A 19,182-nucleotide genomic window follows, 5' to 3' on the forward strand; every position below is an offset into this window, starting at 1 on the left:
TGACTTATATGTATTAACCCATTTTATCAAAATCCAGCAAAACTAAATTATAAGGCTTTTGAAAGGTCTTTTTGGATTACCATTATTATTTTAATGTAAAGGCTAATGTGTCATACCTTTATTTAAGTGCTGGGGCCTGGTAGAACTAGGAATTCACAGTTTCCAAACCCCATAATCCTAGTTAGGTAGCCTCAGTCACTTTTCTCATCCATTTCTCACATCAGCTGCTTGAAATTTCTACTACTCCTCAGGCCCTCTTCCCAACCTCTAATACCCAACTATTTCCACTTCCAAATAAGTAATCTTATTAGCTAATTCAGAGAGAAAAATCAATCCTATTACTTAACAATTTGTACAAGTCCCCCACATTCCAACCTATAAGACTGCTTTCATCTGAAAATACTGCTGGCCCTTCTGCCACTCACTGAAGAAGGAATATTTCTACAGAGAGTATTTCTGAAGAAAAGGAGCATTTCTACACTTCCACCTATCTTAATGGGGGAAACTAGATCTATCAATCATTGTTTTGCACTGTTATACTTTTGTAATTTCCACCCTTCAGAAAACAAATACACTCAAATTGACCTCATCAATGGCTTTTCATTGTCTTGAAGAATTTCAAACTTCTATTCATGTCATACAAGGCTCCCCAAAACTCAAGTCTTATATTCCTTTCTCCCGTCTCTTGGGAGATAAAGAAAATGTAGAAACCTCGTTCAATAATGGCTTAACATGATCTAATTTTTCAACTACAATTATCTTCTCAAAGGTAACACCATACCATGCTTTTACTTGCCTTTATAACTTTGTACATCTTATTCCTTCTCTTTTGAAATGTCCTTCTCTAATATTCTATCAAACACTCACCTTTCTTCTATCTCAAGGCTTCCATTGTGAGACTTCTTCTACCTCCTCCCTCAGACTAGGTTAAGTGGCCCTCATTTACGCTCTCAAATCATGTATCTCGTAGCTCTCCAAATAGCTCTTTAACTGTTTATCTCCCCTACTATACTGTTAGCTCTGTGAACACAGGGGCTCTGACTTCCACCTTTCTATTCACAATCCTTAGCACACAATGGACATTTAGCAATTCATTTGATTGACACATTTATGTACCTGTTTGCTGAATAAACAAATGAATAAATGCTTGGATAAAATTTTATCTAAAGACAGGTAATACAATATGATAGAGCCTCCTAATACTGTTTCACTTAAGAATCAAAAAACAAATTTTAACCAAGAAAGTTCATTGTTCAAGCCTTATACTGAAAGTGCTTCCATGAGATGAAAGGGACTCCTGAGACTAGTTCTGCTAGTTCTGCTAGTTCTGCTGCCTCTGTCATGGTGTAATAACTCTAACAGACAGAACCTTAGGCAGAGAACTTCAAATAAGTGAATTTTCTATAGCAATTCCTCATACTCTTCCTAATAACTCTTCAAGCTCCAATTTTAAAATACTGAAGAACACAATACCTGTTCTAAAATATTCTTGAGGTGAGAATAGGCCTCCTGTGGGGTAAATTTTAGCTCCACTATCAACCGATCTATCTTATTAATCACCAAAACTGGACGGATGTTTTCGAGCCAGGCTTGCCGCAAAACTGCCTGTGTCTGATAAAAGCACAGAAAAATGTAAAATTTAGGATTTGCAAAAATTTAAGCACACCAGAAAAATGTTAATTAACAACCAACACATTCCCACAGTCCTTTACCACAATTCAGACTATGCCAGTCAGACAAAGGTATTCAGGTTTTCATAAAATATATATTTAGCATAGCAACAAATAACTGCAGATAAGAGGGCCTTATAGTTTATTTAAGGGAAAAAAATAAAATTGGATAAAGACAGCAAAAAGGTTTAGTAGAAATATGTGTTTTCACAAATACTCTCTCTTTTTCATGGTTAAATGAATAATTATCAAACACCAATGATACTAGCATATAGGTAAAAAAAATAAAACATTTGGCCAAGAGCTACATGTTCACCTCCTTCATCATGATCTCACCTCTTAGAGGCAATCACCATTCTGCTGTTCTAAAGCCAGCTATGTCCATTTCAGCAAATACACTCAAGTTGACCTCATCAATGGCTTAGGTATCCTGTGAGGATACCTAAGACACTACATAGACAGCCCTCTTGAGTTGGGATACCTGTACCTATAGGGGAAATCAGAGGAGAGGCCAAAAGATAATCATAATACATCTTCTAATATCAAATTTCCTACATTTAGGGGCTCGGGTTACAGCTCAGTGGTATAGCACATACCTAGCACATGTGAGGCACTGGGTTCAATCCTCAGCACCACTTAAAAATAAATAATTTTTTAAATTTCCTACATTTGGACTGGGGTTGTAAAGTGCTCGCCTGGCATGTGCAGAACCCTGGGTTCGATCCTCAGCACCATATAAAATAAGTGAAATAAAGGAATTGTGTCCAATTACAACTAAAAAATAAATATTAAATTTTAAAAAATTCCTACATTTGAGGAAATTAAATCTTTTATTATTCTTTTTTTAGAAACATGAAAGCAAATGTGCATATTAAGGAGTAGAATATGAAGGTGACATCTTTTTATTTTCTTAGAGAGTAAATATAAGCCTTCAAAAATTACTGAAAGAAATTAACTTAGCCACTCTGAGCTCTATCCTCACTAGAGCTGCATGTTCACTCTGCCTTAGGGGTGAACTTTGGTGGGAACAGATAAATAGAAACACTAGATTAAGGACATGGAAGAATTTAAGAGCGGAAACAGGAAAGGAATGTGTATGGGTATAGTGTGTGGATGTGGATGTAGGCCGAAAAGTAGGCTGAGAAAACAATAGAATTTCTCTCCTACTTAGGGAAAACTTGTTTAGTATTGTGCTAGCAACAACCTCTCATGATTCAGAAAACCTCTTTCTTTGGAGTAAAACATCTAGATTATTCCTAAATCCAACATTTCTCTCATTTTTCTAAGTACCACCCTAAGAGGATATCACAGACACTTCCATCCAAAGTATTGCCACCATTTCTAAGTTCCTTTCAGCTCTGATGATTTAACTCCATCAGAAACTGGAACATTACCAAAGTGAAATATAAAGCCAGCTTTCTCATTGTTATTGAAATGCCTAATGTGATACATAGTAATCAATAGTTTCTCCTCTTCCTCGCCTTCTTCAACCCGTTGAATACTTCTGTATCACACCATTACCTGTGGACAGACCCCTTCCACAGCATCTACCACTATGATGCATCCATCACAAATACGAACAGCCGTTGATACTTCTGAGGAGAAATCCACGTGTCCTGGAGAGTCTATGAGATTAATCAGGTATTCCTCACTATCTGAAATAAAATTTGAAAACAACACATTTTCAGCTGTGAAGGTGTATATATACACTGCTCTTCCCAGGGCATTCTAGAATAAGGAAGCTTTTAAGAAAAGACTGAAAAAAAGCTAAAGAAGTCAAAAGCTCAATCAACAACTATCATCCTAACTTTTCCCACTGTTATACTACTAATTCCAAATGTTATCTATATGAAATGTTTAACTTTATTATTCTAATAGTTAGCATGTACTAAGAATATGGTATGAACCTGGTATGCTGTCACTTTTAATTTGCTAATCACACCTTACTGAATCCTTACAATAACCCTATGAGATAAATATAACTATTCTCATTTTACATACTAAGAAACTCAAGGAGACAGAGAGCCCTCTTGGGGACGATGCCATGCACACTCCACATCACCCTGTTTGGCCCTGGAGAATGGCTGGTTAGCCAATGACGGGTAAGATTCCTCAAGGGAGGGACAACCTAAGACAGGCACAGTCACAGAGGGGCCATCAGGAGAAAATTTGGGGGCCAACAGAGGTGAGGCAAAGAACCTCACCCCCCCCACACTGGTGCAAAGACCTAATTCTTCTCCCCTTCTGAGAGAGGTCTCCTGCCCCATGGTTGCTTTGCTCCCCACATCCAGCTCAGATCAGAACCCTAGTGACAGAGACCTAGTCAACAGTGACTGCCTGCTCACCACAGCAGGAGACAAATGCAGCTAGAGGAATGGGCCATGTCTGGATGCTTTTGTCTTTCTTGGTTCTCATTTTTTTCTATGCTTTTCCTTTTCCTTTCTTTTCTCATCAGGGTTCTCCTTTGACAATAAGTTTAATAGAAGAGGAAAAAATGTTAGAAAACCCTTCAGTTGCAACTAACAGCTACTACGAGGATACAGAGTTTCCTCACAGTATGGTTACATTAGGCAGAAGATGATTGGCTTATGGATATTATCTTGCTAATGTAGATTGACAGGCACGCCCCACTCAAACCCTGTAACAGTTGTGTATATTCCAAAAAAGAAACTGAGCTACTGGACATTGACTTGAGGTTTGTCACCAGCATCACCAGCTCCCGTGACTGAGGTAGCCAAATAGTCGAGCAACAAATTGACCACACCAGTGACAGAAACTTATGGTAGACAGCAGATAAAAACCCAAGCCAGCCAATTATGCTGGACTTTAGTGACTAAGACTACATTTACCTTTATGGACAATTGTTGGAAACATTATTAAAATAGATTTTTCCAAGGGTATTTGTATTACTGACAGACCTAATTAACTCCTTAAATATGAGAGTGAAGAGAAAAAATGATAAATATCCTGTAGCCTATAAAAATACAACTTATTGCCTCATTAATTATTGCCAGCTAATATTTCAGAACTATAATATGCTGAAGTTAATATTCAGGCTTTGAAACAGGTGTATGTCTATTAACCAGACCTAGACAAACTGCTGATCTCATAATCCCTAAAATGACTACTTTAAATATTATTCCTTGCTTGTTCAATTTTGGCCTTTGTGGCTATGTCATAAAACTTACAATATATAGATCTTCTTAATGTTTGACTTAAATTACATCCAACTTCCTTCATGGTCAGATAAATACTGATGGAAGGATAAGAACTAAGTAATGATGTTCTAGAAGACAATGTAATGAATAATGTGAGTGAGCCCTTTGCTCTATGGTTTATGGAGAGGCCTAAATGCCATGACAATGAAAATGTCTGTTACTGTGGCCAAACACAATGCCTCCCAATAAAATTGGGAAAAGATTAAAAATCTTCTGATGAATGTTTGGCAAGGTAATAATAATCCAGATTATTGTGTTGACTGTTATGAAGATAATATGTTTTCTACTAATTCTTTTTGTGTTTCAATAGCAGATTGTGATGACCTTAGACCAAGAGCCAAGTGACTGAAAGAAAATTTCCCAGTTACATTCTTTTTTTTTAATATTAAGAAAGGGGGAATATGTGGGAGGCCAACCTTATGGGTGACTGAGTTACACTCCCCAGCTGGGTGCTAAGGCACTCAGTCACAGAAATGGGTGTGTCTTGCTACAGCCCCATGGGTGAAGCTATGCTCACCTGTTCCTTTGTAATATAACCCCTTGCCCTGCTTAGGATAAAATCTTCCATGGAAGTGCCTTGTGTGTGTCCCCTCCTCTTACTGTGCCCTTGGGTGTGGCCTACCCAGGTGTCAGTCAACCTGCTGACAGTGGACTTCATGAAGATAGACTCAGCCCTCTGAAACCTGACCCCTTGCCTCATTTGAATAGCTTCTCCTCAATAAAAGGGGTCAGCGCGTGGTCTCGCTCTCTCTCTTTCTGTGGACCCTTAAGGTCAGAGAAGCCGTCACAGCAGCCCCAAAGAAAAAGGTATTTGTGTCTCTTGTGTGGTTATTTTGTGCAGCCCAGTTAGCCCAATTTAACTAGAGTGACCCCTGAGCCTTTTAGTCGAGAGAACAGAAACCCGGCAATTGGCGCCCAACAGATAGAAAAAAAAACCAATGCCTAAGGCCTAAGAGTAAAAGCTGTTCAGAGACCCACGATATCAACTTGGGTCATAAAGCAGTTGGCCAAATTCGCCTTTATAACTTCTCAAATATCAGTGTGAATCTGCTCAATTAAAATTTGAATCTAAATATTTTACAAAAATTCTACTAAAATTTAAGGAGCAGTTACTGTGTGCCAAGAAGTAATGCTATGTGTTTTCTCATATATTATCTCCTTTAATATTCACAACAAACCAATGTGGGATGACAACACATCTTGATTTGTCTGGTTTCAGCACTAGAATTCACACTTCCCATCAAAGCCCCCAATTCAAAGCAAACTAGAATGACTGATCACCCTAGCTTATAGAGATTTGACATTAAAACATAATTTAATTAAAAGAATTCATAACTAGAAAGTCTAAACTACAGAGAATTCTCAGCAAAATATTCCATGAGGAGGAAGTGGAAAAAAAAAATAAAACCAGGAAAGGGAGGATCTAAGGAACATTCAACCAAATGAGAAATTAAGACAAATCAAAAACCAGAAATAAATCAATATGACAGGGAATACAAATCATATCAATAATAACCTTGAATGTTAACAGCCTCAACTCACCAATCAAAACTCACAGACAGGCAGATTGGATTAAAAAGTAAGGACCAACAATATGTTGTCTTCAAGAGACTCACCTCATGGGCAAAGACATCCACAGGCTGAAGGTGAAAGGATGGGAAAAAACTTATCACTTATATGGATTACGTAAACAAGCAGGGTTTTCCATTCTCATCTCAGATAAAGTAGACTTCAAACCAAAGTTAATCAGAAGAGACAAAGAAGGACATTCCATACTTCTTAAGGGAAGTATATATAAGCAGAACATAACAATTATAAATATATATGCCCCCAAATAATGGAGCATGTATGTATAGCAAACAAACCCTTCTCAATTTCAAGAGTCAAACAGAACACAATATAATAATACTGGATGACTTTAACACACCTCTCTCACTACTGGAAAGATCTTCCAAACAAAAACTAAATAAGAAAACTATAGAACTAATTAATACAATCAGTAATTTAGACTTAACAGACATATATACAATATTTCATCCATCAATGAGCAAATATTCTTTCTTTTCAGCAGCACATGGCTCCTTTTCTAAATAGACCATATCTTATGCCACAGAGCATAAGTAAATACACACAGAAAAAAAACCCAGAGATAATATCCTGCATGCTATCAGACCACAACGGAATGAAATTAGAAATCAATGATAAAATAAAAAATAGACGCTACTGTAACAAATGGAGACTAAGTAATACACGATTGAATGATGAATGTATAGTAGAAGAAATCAAGGATGAAATAAAAAAAAATTCTTAGAGGTAAATGAGAACACTGATACAACATATCAGAATCTCTGGGACCCTCTGAAGGCAGTACTAAAAGAAAGTTTACTACATTGAATGCATTCATTAAAAGAATAAAAAGTCAACAAATAAATGACCTAACACTACATCTCAAAGCCCTAGAAAAAAGAACAAATCAACACCAAAAGCAATAGAAGACAGGAAATAATTAAAATCAGAGCTGAAATCAATGAAATTGAAACAAAAGAAACATTTGAAAAAATTGACAAAAGAAAAAGTTGGTTCTTTGAAAAAATAAGTAAAATAGATAAACCCCTGCCATGCTATCAAAGAGAAAAAAAACTCAAATTGCTAAAATACAAGATGAAGAAGGAAATATCACAACAGATACGTCTGAAATACAGAGGATAATTAGAAAATATTTTGAAAATTTATGAGCAGGAAGCCGCGCCAGCCGCCCAGCCAGACCGGAGGAGGAAGTCCGGTCCCGCCCCGAGCGCTAGTCTCCAGGAAGCCCATCAACCCTTAAAACCCATCAAAGTGGGTGTGGCTACCAGCACAGTTGCGGCTGATCCAGGTACCCGGTTTCCAACTCCCCCACCCTTAGCTGTGATAACTCAAAATATTTCCCACAAGCTTTTGGGGATTGTAGCTATCAACACAAAACAACAACTGTAGAGGCACCTGGTTTCTACCTCAGAGACTAGAGTAGGGAAGATACAGGTGGAAGCTCATTTCCCTTCACACTGGCTATACCCACCACCCTGAATACAGAGGCTCAAACTAGGAATAGACAACGCCACCTACTGGAAGCAAGGAAAACAGTGTTCTGAGAGACTTTTTTTTTCCCTCTCTTTCTCTTTTCTTCTCTCTCTTCCAAAACTTCAGCATATGTGAAACCAAGAACTGAGCATGAACAACTGAATTACCAAAGTAATATAATATAGAGGAATTCCATATACCCCACCTCCCCCCCATTTTTTTTCTGTATTTCTATCTTACTTCCCTTTCCCTTCTCTTATTTCTCTTTTCTTTCTTGTTATTTCTTTTCTTTTCTTTTCTTTTTTTTAATTCATATTCTCTCTATACCACTTTCAATCTCCTAACTTTTGCTATCTATACATAGGGTAACTATCTAAATAGGAGGTTGAGTCTATACATTCTTCCATAAATTACCAGTCGAGTGGTTAGAGTTCTCCAAAGGTGCTAAGTTAGTTTAACCTCATTTCCTCACTCCTTTCTCTTTAAGTATAACATCCTTCGTCTGAAATTAAGTTTTCTATATGCCACCAGATATGGTACGCCTTTTATGAAACTAAGGAATATATTCTTAAGTAATAATTAAATCCAATATCTATAGTCTTAGAATCTAACTATAAATGTATTAATAATGAAAACTTGTCCTTAGATAATGTACTGTTGATATTGGGATCTGTTAACATTGTCTTTCTCCGAAAAAGAGGGATATTGGAGCTATTCAAGAACAATACAAATATATAAGGGGAAAAACATTAGCTCAACAGTTTCACAAAGCTAGAAAGAATCATGAGCAGTATGAAAAGACAAGGAAAGAAAGGACCACAAACAATACAGGTCAATTCAACATTAGATGAGGTAATATCTGCAGCTGATGGAATGTCAGACAAAGAGTTCAGGATATACATGCTTCAGATGATCTGGAGTCTCAAGGAAGACATTATTCATCAAATTCAGACAATGAAAAATCACTTTGACAATGAATTACATAAACAAATCCAAGAAGCAAAAGATCAACTCTATAGGGAGATAGAGGATATAAAAAACAAACAGAAATCCTGGAAATGCAGGAAACAATAAACCAAATTAAAAACTCAAATGAGAGTATTACCAGCAGAGTAGAACACTTGGAAGATAGAACTTCAGACAACGAAGACAAAGTTTTTCAACTTGAAAAGAACATAGACAGCTCAGCGAGAATGTTAAGAAATCATGAGCAGAACATCCAAGAATTATGGGATAACATCAAGAAACCAAACCTAAGAGTTATTGGGATACAAGAGGGTACAGAGGTCCAAACCAAGGGAATGAGTAATCTATTCAATGAAATAATACTAGAAAACTTCCCAGACTTAAAGAATGAAAAAGAAATCCAAATACTAGAAGCCAACAGGACACCGAATATACAAAATCATAAGAGATCCACACCAAGACATATAATAATGAAGATGCCCAACATACAGAATAAGGAGAGAATCTTAAAAGCCACAAGAGAGAGGAAGCAGATTACATTTAAGGGAAAACCAATCGGGATAACTGCTGATCTTTCAACACAGACTCTGAAAGCTAGAAGATCCTGGAACAACATATTTCAAACGCTGAAAGAAAAAGGGTTCCAACCAAGAATCATGTATCCAGCGAAATTAAGCTTCAGGATTGAAGATGAAATAAAAATCTTCCACGATAAGCAAAAGTTAAAAGAATTTGCAGCTAGAAAACCAGCTCTTCAAAACATCCTTGGCAAAACATTACAGGAAGAGGAAATGAAAAATAACAATGAAAACCAACAACGGGAGGTAGTACAATAAAGGAAAAACTAAGCATAGAGGAAAAACTAATCATGTTAAGTATCATACATAACCAAATATGGCTGGAAATACAAACCATATCTCAATAGTAACCCTAAATGTTAATGGCTTAAATGCACCAATCAAAAGACATAGGCTAGTAGAATGGATTAAAAAAAAAGATCCAACAATATGCTGCCTACAGGAGACTCATCTGATAGGAAAAGACATACACAGACTGAAGGTGAAAGGTTGGGAAAAATCATATCACTCATACGGACCCCGGAAGCAAGCAGGGGTGTCCATACTTGTATCAAATAAAATAGACTTCAAGCCAAAGTTAATCAAAAGGGATAAACAAGGACAATACATACTGCTCAAGGGAACCATACACCAACAAGACTTGACGATCATTAATATATATGCCCCAAACAATGGTGCAGCTACGTTCATCAAACAAACTCTTGTCAAGTTCAAGAGTCTAATAGACCACAACACAATAATCATGGGAAATTTTAATACACCTCTCTCACCAATGGACAGATCTTCCAAACAAAAATTGAATAAAGAAACCATAGAGCTCAATAATACAATAAATAACTTAGACTTAATTGATATATACAGAATATACCACCCAACATCAAGCGGATACACTTTCTACTCAGCAGCACATGGATCCTTCTCAAAAATAGACCATATATTATGTCACAGGGCAAAGCTTAGCAATTACAAAGGAGTTGAGATACTACCATGCATTTTATCTGATCATAATGGAATGAAATTGGAAATCAATAATAAAATGAGAAAGGAAAAACCCTACATCACATGGAGATTAAACAATATGCTACTGAATGAACAAAGGGTTACAGAAGACATCAGAGTGGAAATTAAAAAATTCTTAGTGGTAAACGAAAACTCAGAAACAACATATCGAAATCTTTGGGACACTATGAAAGCAGTACGAAGAGGAAAATTCATTTCACGGAGTTCATTCCTTAAAAGAAGGAAAAGCCAACAAATAAATGACCTCATACTACACCTCAAAGCCTTAGAAAAAGAAGAACAAATCAGCAGCAAATACAGTAGAAGGCAAGAAATAATTAAAATTAGAGCAGAAATCAATGAAATCGAAACAAAAGAAACAATCGAAAAAATTGACAAAACTAAAAGTTGGTTCTTTGAAAAAATAAATAAGATTGATAGACCACTAGCCACGCTAACAAAGAGAAGAAGAGAGAGAACCCAAATTACTAGCTTACGGGATGAAAAAGGCAACATCACAACAGACAATTCAGAAATACAGATGATAATTAGAAATTATTTTGAAACCCTATACTCTAATAAAATAGAAGATAGTGAAGGCATAGATAAATTCCTTGAGACATATGAACTACCCAGATTGAATCAGGAAGATATAAACAACCTAAACAGATCAATATCAAGGGAGGAAATAGAAGAAGCCATCAAAAGACTACCAACCAAGAAAAGCCCAGGACCGGATGGATATACAGCAGAGTTTTACAAAACATTTAAAGAGGAACTAATACCAATACTCCATAATCTATTTCAGGAGATAGAAAAAGAGGGAGAACTCCCAAATTCATTCTATGAGGCCAATATCACCCTGATTCCCAAACCAGAGAAGGACACCTCAAAGAAAGAAAACTACAGACCAATATCCCTAATGAATTTAGATGCAAAAATCCTCAATAAAATTCTGGCAAATCGTATACAAAAACATATCAAAAAGATTGTGCACCATGATCAAGTAGGATTCATCCCTGGGATGCAAGGCTGGTTCAATATACGGAAATCAATAAACGTTATTCACCACATCAATAGACTTAAAGATAAGAACCATATGATCATCTCGGTGGACGCAGAAAAAGCATTTGACAAAGTACAGCATCCCTTTATGTTCAAAACATTAGAAAAACTAGGGATAACAGGAACTTACCTCAAAATTATAAAAGCTATATATGCTAAGCCTCAGGCTAGCATCATTCTAAATGGAAAAAAACTGAAGGCATTCCCTCTAAAATCTGGAACAAGACAGGGATGCCCTCTCTCACCACTTCTATTCAATATAGTTCTCGAAACACTGGCCAGAGCAATTAGACAGACGAAAGAAATTAAAGGCATAAAAATAGGAAAAGAAGAACTTAAATTATCACTATTTGCGGATGATATGATCCTATACCTAGAAGACACAAAAGGGTCTACAAAGTAACTACTAGAGCTAATAAATGAATTCAGCAAAGTGGCTGGATATAAAATCAACACGCATAAATCAAAGGCATTCCTGTATATCAGCGACAAATCTTCTGAACTGGAAATGAGGACATCTACCCCATTCACAATATCCTCAAAAAAAATAAAATACTTGGGAATCAACCTAACAAAAGAGGTGAAAGATTTATACAATGAAAACTACAGAACCCTAAAGAGAGAAATAGAAGAAGATCTCAGAAGATGGAAAAATATACCCTGTTCATGGATAGGCAGAACTAACATCATCAAAATGGCAATATTACCAAAAGTTCTCTATAGGTTCAATGCAATGCCAATCAAAATCCCAACGGCATTTCTTGTAGAAATAGATAAAGCAATCATGAAATTCATATGGAAAAATAAAAGACCCAGAATAGCAAAAGCAATTCTAAGCAGGAAGTGTGAATCAGGAGGTGTAGCGATACCAGATTTCAAACTGTACTACAAAGCAATAGTAACAAAAACAGCATGGTACTGGTACCAAAACAGGCGGGTGGACCAATGGTATAGAATAGAGGACACAGAAACCAATCCACAAAATTACAACTATCTTATATTCGATAAAGGGGCTAAAAGCATGCAATGGAGGAAGGATAGCATCTTCAACAAATGGTGCTGGGAAAACTGGAAATCCATATGCAATAAAATGAAACTGAATCCCCTCCTCTCGCCATGCACAAAAGTTAACTCAAAATGGATCAAGGACCTTGATATCAAATCAGAGACTATGCGTCTGATAGATGAAAAGGTTGGCTCCGATCTACATATTGTGGGGTCGGGCTCCAAATTCCTTAATAGGACACCCATAGCACAAGAGTTAAAAACAAGAATCAACAAATGGGACTTACTTAAACTAAAAAGTTTTTTCTCAGCAAGAGAAACAATAAGAGAGGTAAATAGGGAGCCTACATCATGGGAACACATTTTTACTCCTCACACTTCAGATAGAGCCCTAATATCCAGAGTATACAAAGAACTCAAAAAATTAAACAATAAGAAAACAAATAACCCAATCAACAAATGGGCCAAAGACCTGAACAGACACTTCTCAGAGGAGGACATACAATCAATCAACAAGTACATGAAAAAATGCTCACCATCTCTAGCAGTCAGAGAAATGCAAATCAAAACCACCCTAAGATACCATCTCACTCCAGTAAGATTGGCAGTCATTATGAAGTCGAACAATAACAAGTGCTGGCGAGGATGTGGGGAAAAGGGTACTCTTATACATTGCTGGTGGGACTGCAAAATGGTGAGGCCAATATGGAAAGCAGTATGGAGATTCCTGGGAAAGCTGGGAATGGAACCACCATTTGACCCAGCTATTGCCCTTCTCGGACTATTCCCTGAAGACCTCAAAAGAGCGTACTACAGGGATACTGCCACATCGATGTTCATAGCAGCACAATTCACAATAGCTAGACTGTGGAACCAACCCCGATGCCCCTCAATAGATGAATGGATAAAAAAAATGTGGCATTTATACACAATGGAGTACTACGCAGCACTAAGAAATGACAAAATCATGGAATTTGCAGGGAAATGGATGGCACTAGAGCAGATTATGCTAAGTGAAGCTAGCCAATCCCTAAAAAACAAATGCCAAATGTCTTCTTTGATATAATGAGAGCAACCAAGAACAGAGCAGGGAGGAAGAGCAGGAGGAAAAGATTAACATTAAGCAGAGTCATGAAGTGGGAGGGAAAAGGAGAGAAAAGGGAAATTGCTTGGAAATGGAAGGAGACCCTCATTGTTATACAAAATTACATATAAGAGTTTGTGAGGGGAATGGGAAAAAAATAAGGAGAGAAATGAATTACAGTATATGGGGTAGAGACAGAAGATGGGAGGGGAGGGGAGGGGGGATAGTAGAGGATAGGAAAGGTAGCAGAATACAACAGTTACTATTATGGTATTATGTAAAAATGTGGATGTGTAACCGATGTGATTCTGCAATCTTTGTAATGTTTTGAATAACCAATAAAAAAAAAAAAAAGAAAATTTATACTCTAATAAAATAGAAAATATCGAACATATCGACAAATTTCTAGAGACATATGACTTACCCAAACTGAATGAGGAGATCACACATGATTTAAACAGATCAATTTCAAGTTATGAAGTAGAAAATGCCACCAAAAGCCTACCACCAACCAAGAAAAGTCCAGGACCAGATGAATTCTCAGCCGAGTTCTACAAGAAGAATTTACACTAATATTCCTCAAAGTATTCCATGAAACAGAAAAGGAAGAAACCCTTCCAAACTCATTCTTTGAGGCTAATATCACCCTCATACTCAAATCAGACAAAGACACATAAAGGAAAGAAAACTTCAGACCAATATCCCTGATGATCATAGATGCAAAAATTCTCAATAAAATTCTGGCAAATCGCATACAAAAACATATTAAAAAGATAGTGCACTATGATCAAGTGGGGTTCATCCCAGGGATACAGGATAACAATAAACATAATTCATCATATTAATAGATTTAAAAACAAGAATCATATGATCATCTCTACAGATGTAGAAAAAGCATTTGACAAAATACAGCACACCTTCATGTTCAAAACACTAGAAAAATATTAGGGATAGTAGGAACATACCTCAACATTGAAAAAGCTATGTATGCTAAACCCAAGGCCAGCATCATTTTAAATGGAGAAAAACTGAAAGTATTCCCACTAAAAACTGGAATAAGACAAGGATATTCTCTTTCACACTTCTATTCAACATCATCCTTGAACTCTAGCCAGAGTAATTAGACAAAAGAAAGAAATTAAAGGGATACAAATAGGTAAAGTAGAACTCAAACTATCACTATTTGCTAATGACATGATTCTGTATCTAGAAGATCCAAAAAATTCCACCAGAAAACTCTTAGAACTAATAAATGAATTCAACAAAGTAGCAGGATGTAAAATCAACACCCATAAATCAAATGCATTCCTATCATCAGCAATGAATCCACTGAAAGAGAAATTAGAAAAACTACTCCATTCACAATAGCCTCAAAAAAAAAAAAAAAAAAAAAAAAAAAAAAAAAAAAAAACCCTGGGAATCAATCTAACAAAAGAGGTGAAAGACCTCTACAATGAAAACTACAGAACACTAAAGAAAGAAATTGAAGAAAACCTCAGAAGTTGGAAAGATCTCCCATGTTCCTGGATAGGCAGACTTAATATTGTCAAAAATGGCCAAACTACCAAAAGCATAATACAGATTTAATGTAATTCCTATTTAAATCCCAATGATATTCTTCATAGAAGTAGAAAAAGCAATCATGAAATTTATCTGGAAAAATAAGAGATCCAGAATAGCTAAAGTAATCCTTAGAAGAAAAGTGAAGCAGGAGGCATCACAATACCAGACCTTAAACTGTACATAGAGCAATAGTAACAAAAACTGCATGGTATTGGCACCAAAACAGACTTGTAGACCACTGGTACAGAATAGAGGATAAGAGATACACCCACATAAATATGGTTATCTCATACTAGACAAGGACGCCAAAAACATTCAGTAGAAAAAAAGATAGCATATTAAACAAATGGTGTTGGCAGAACTGGAAATCCATATGTAGCAAATGAAATTAAACCTTTATCTCTCACCCTGTATAAAAATCAACTCAAAGAGGATCAAAGACTTAAGCACTAGAACAGAGACCCTGTGCCTAATAGAAGAAAAAATAGGCCCAAATCTTCACCACATCAGCCTAGGATCTGACTTCCTTAACAAGACTTCTAAAGTGCAAGAAGTAAAATCAAGAATTAATAAATAGGATGTATTCAAATTAAAAAGCTTCTTCTCAGCAAAGGAAACAATTAATAAAGTGAGGAGAGACCCTACAGATTGGGAGAAAATCTTTACCATATGCACCTCCAATAAAGCATTAATTACTAGGATAAAGAAATCAAAAAATTAACACTAAAATAACAAATAACCCAATAAATAAATGGGCTAAGGAAATGAACAGATACTTCACAGATAGCTAGGATAAAGAAATTTAAAAAATTTAAAAAACCAAATAACTCAATAAATAAAGGCTAAGGAAATGAACAGACACTTCACAGAAGAAGAAAAACAACTGATCAACAAATCTATGAAAAAGTGTTCAACATCTCTAGCAATGAGAGAAATGCAAATCAAAACTACTCTAAGATTTCATCTCACTCCTGTCAGAAAGGTAATCATCAAGAATACAGGCAACAAGAATGTGATGACATCATTATCCAAAGTACATGTATCAAAGACACGAATTGGTGTCAACATACTTTATATACAACCAGAGATATGAAAAATTGTGCTATATATGTGTAATAAGAACTGTAATGCATTCCACTGTCATTTATTTTTTAAAAAAAAATAAATTTTAAAAAAGAATAAATAAATAAAAATATTTTTTAAGTTGCGGGAAAAAAAAAGAATATAGGCAACAGTAAATGTTGGTGAGGATATGGTGAAAAAGGTACTCTCATACATTACTGGTGGGACTGAAAATTGGTGCAACCACTATGGAAAGCAGTATGGAGATACCTCAGAAAACTGGGAATGGAATCACCATTTGACCCAGCTATCTCACTCCTTGGTTTATACCCAAAGGACTTGAAATCAGCATACCACAGTAATGCAGCTACGTCAATGTTTATAGCAGCTCAATTCACAATAGCTAGACTACGGAACCAAGGTAGGTGTCCCTCAGCAGATGAATGGATAAAGAAAATGTGGCATATGTGCTCAATGGAATATTACTCAGCTTTAAAGAAGAGTGAAATTATGGCATTTGCCAGTAAATGGTTAGAGTTGGAGAATATCATGCTAAGTGAAATAAGTCAATTCCACAAAATCAAAGGCCAAATGTTTTCTCTAATTTGCGGATGCTAATTCACAATAAGGGGGGGCGGTAGGGAAGAACAGCATTACCTTAGATTAGGTAAAGGGAAGTGATGGGAGGGGAGGGGAGATGTAGGGATTGAAAAGATAGCAGAATGAAACAGACATTATTACTTTATGTATATATGTGACTACATGACCAACATGATTCTGCAACATGCACACTCAGAAAAATCCCATTACTGTTAAATTTGATATTCTTTTTCAAAAGCAAAATAATTACTTAAAATGTTTAAACATACAACCAGAGATATGAAAAATTATGCTGTATATGTATAATAAGAATTGTAATACATTTTGCTGTCATTTATTAAAAAAATCAATTAAAAATATAAAAATGAAAAAAAAACCCACATATATGTGTACCTCTCCTTCACTCAGTGTTTATTAACTTCAATGTGCTCAAAAATTATTACAAGGCTGAATATTACAATTTATGAACCATTTAAAGGATTTTTCTCCAATGTAATTTTAATGACTTGACTCATTCTATAGATGATAAGTAACCACAGCCAGAGGCAACATTTGTGGATTGCTTATTTGTGCCTGGCATTGTTCTAAGTATGTGATATTTGCTTTAGAACAACCCTCCATAGTAGTCACCACCATTAACTCCATTTTACCAACCTGATTACTGGGCACAGAAAAGTTTAGAAGCTTTCTCAAGGATATTCAGTTAGAGCCCAACTCTGAGCTTAACTGCCTAAGACAAAACATTTAACATAACCCAGAAGTTCAAACCCACCTAATTTCAAAGACCAGGCCTTTAAACATTACATGCAGGATGACAGTAAATTTCACTCCACGCACCAAGATTCCACTGGTAGCCTGAATTTCTGAAACACTAGGTGAAGAATTCCAAAGTGTTCTGGGACTCAGTGAGAAAGATTGCCATTAATTGATAACAACTGGCTCCCTCAGTAACACTGATCCCCTCTGCCTCATGATCTTTCCAGGAAACTGCTTTATAAAAAACTCAGGATGTCACCCACCAGAAAAGGCTCCAACCAAAGAAGACCCTGAACATCTCCCAAGAAAATCAAAGAGCCTAGAGCAATAGTAAGCTGTGCCTTAATACAGCCTTTCACTGTCAGTTCTCAAGCATCAGTTTTTCCAGTTACACTCTTGGATAAGCCACATTGTCTCAACTAAATAAGCCAGAAAACAATGATCAAGTCTAGCATGGTCCAGGCTCCTATCACATAAAGCTGTTAGATTCTTGGAATTTTAGCCAACACCTTCATTTCATAGATAAACATTCAAAAGCTCCTAAAAAGTAAGAGCTTTATCCAAGATCTAATGGTGTTAGTCACTTCTTAGGTTTTAAGATTCCTTTATGCTCTGTACCTGGAGAAACTACACTTGCTTGTTCATTTGGCTCAATTCTGGACTTTAGGGTTGGAGACTGCAAGTCCTTCCCCAACCTTTGTCCATGATGCTACCTGGACCTCATTTAGAAGTTTCAGAGCCAAGATATCCTGTCAGGTTCTTTCAGATTCTAAAAATATACACATACAGAAACCTCAGGCTTTCTATACTTATATCTCTTATTGGGATTATAAACCCTTTTGAGAATACTCAGAAAAATAAGTTATCCATATATGCCTCCCTAATTATACATCCAATTTCAGACCCTTTGAAATTCATTCAGGGATGGCAAGTTCAGATCTACAAAGGAACAGAAAACTAGCGACACACTTAATATTTCCATCTGAAAATCTACACCCTAAAAAATGAGAGTGTAAAATAAATAAATTTGAGAAACAGGTAGCCTTGGAGCTCACAATACATGTACATATTAAACGTTCAAAGAAGCCCTATCCATCTCTGTTATATCTAGAATTGGCCAAATGTATATAATGGTGAGAAGGAAGGGGTGCTGTGCTTAGTCACACAGCTGACAAAGTCAGACCTCAGCTCAAAGCCAGGCCTCCCAATTCCTCTTTCAACACCTTTGCATCTTAACCTTTTCCAAATAAATTCAAATTAAAATTTCAAAGGCAGTGGGAAAAATCCCACATCCACTATGGGTGAGGGGTGGGAATGTCCATAAGCAAAGCTGTTCTGTAACTGAAGTCACATTTTACCTTTTAAAAATTTTTCTTGAATGCCATCCACTTCTTTGCATGAATAACCAATAAAAATATATAAATTAGTTACGGGGTTTATCATGTTAGATATTATTTTTACTGCTAATGGAAACTACCAATTAAAATTCTTTTAAGTATGCTAAATGATCTTTCCAAGTCATAACATAAATCCTGGAGTTGTGCATTGAGCTAATC

At 36.1% G+C, this 19,182-nt stretch overlaps 1 protein-coding gene across 7 annotated transcripts in view; it reads right to left on the reverse strand.

Moving 5' to 3' along the window:
• The window catches only part of Efl1 (elongation factor like GTPase 1), a 143,752-nt gene that overhangs the window by 110,212 nt on the left and 14,358 nt on the right, over positions 1-19,182 (reverse strand). For all 7 annotated transcript variants that reach the window (XM_076848765.2, XM_076848761.2, XM_076848766.2 and 4 more), the window contains 2 exons: positions 3,192-3,325; positions 1,474-1,611 (listed from right to left, as the gene is read on the reverse strand). In XM_076848765.2, coding sequence (XP_076704880.1) covers positions 1,474-1,611; positions 3,192-3,325 — 272 coding nt within the window. The remainder of the gene's footprint in view (positions 1-1,473; positions 1,612-3,191; positions 3,326-19,182) is intronic.

Source organism: Callospermophilus lateralis, chromosome 3 (assembly GCF_048772815.1).
Source record: "Callospermophilus lateralis isolate mCalLat2 chromosome 3, mCalLat2.hap1, whole genome shotgun sequence".
Classification (NCBI taxonomy): Eukaryota; Metazoa; Chordata; class Mammalia; order Rodentia; family Sciuridae; genus Callospermophilus; species Callospermophilus lateralis.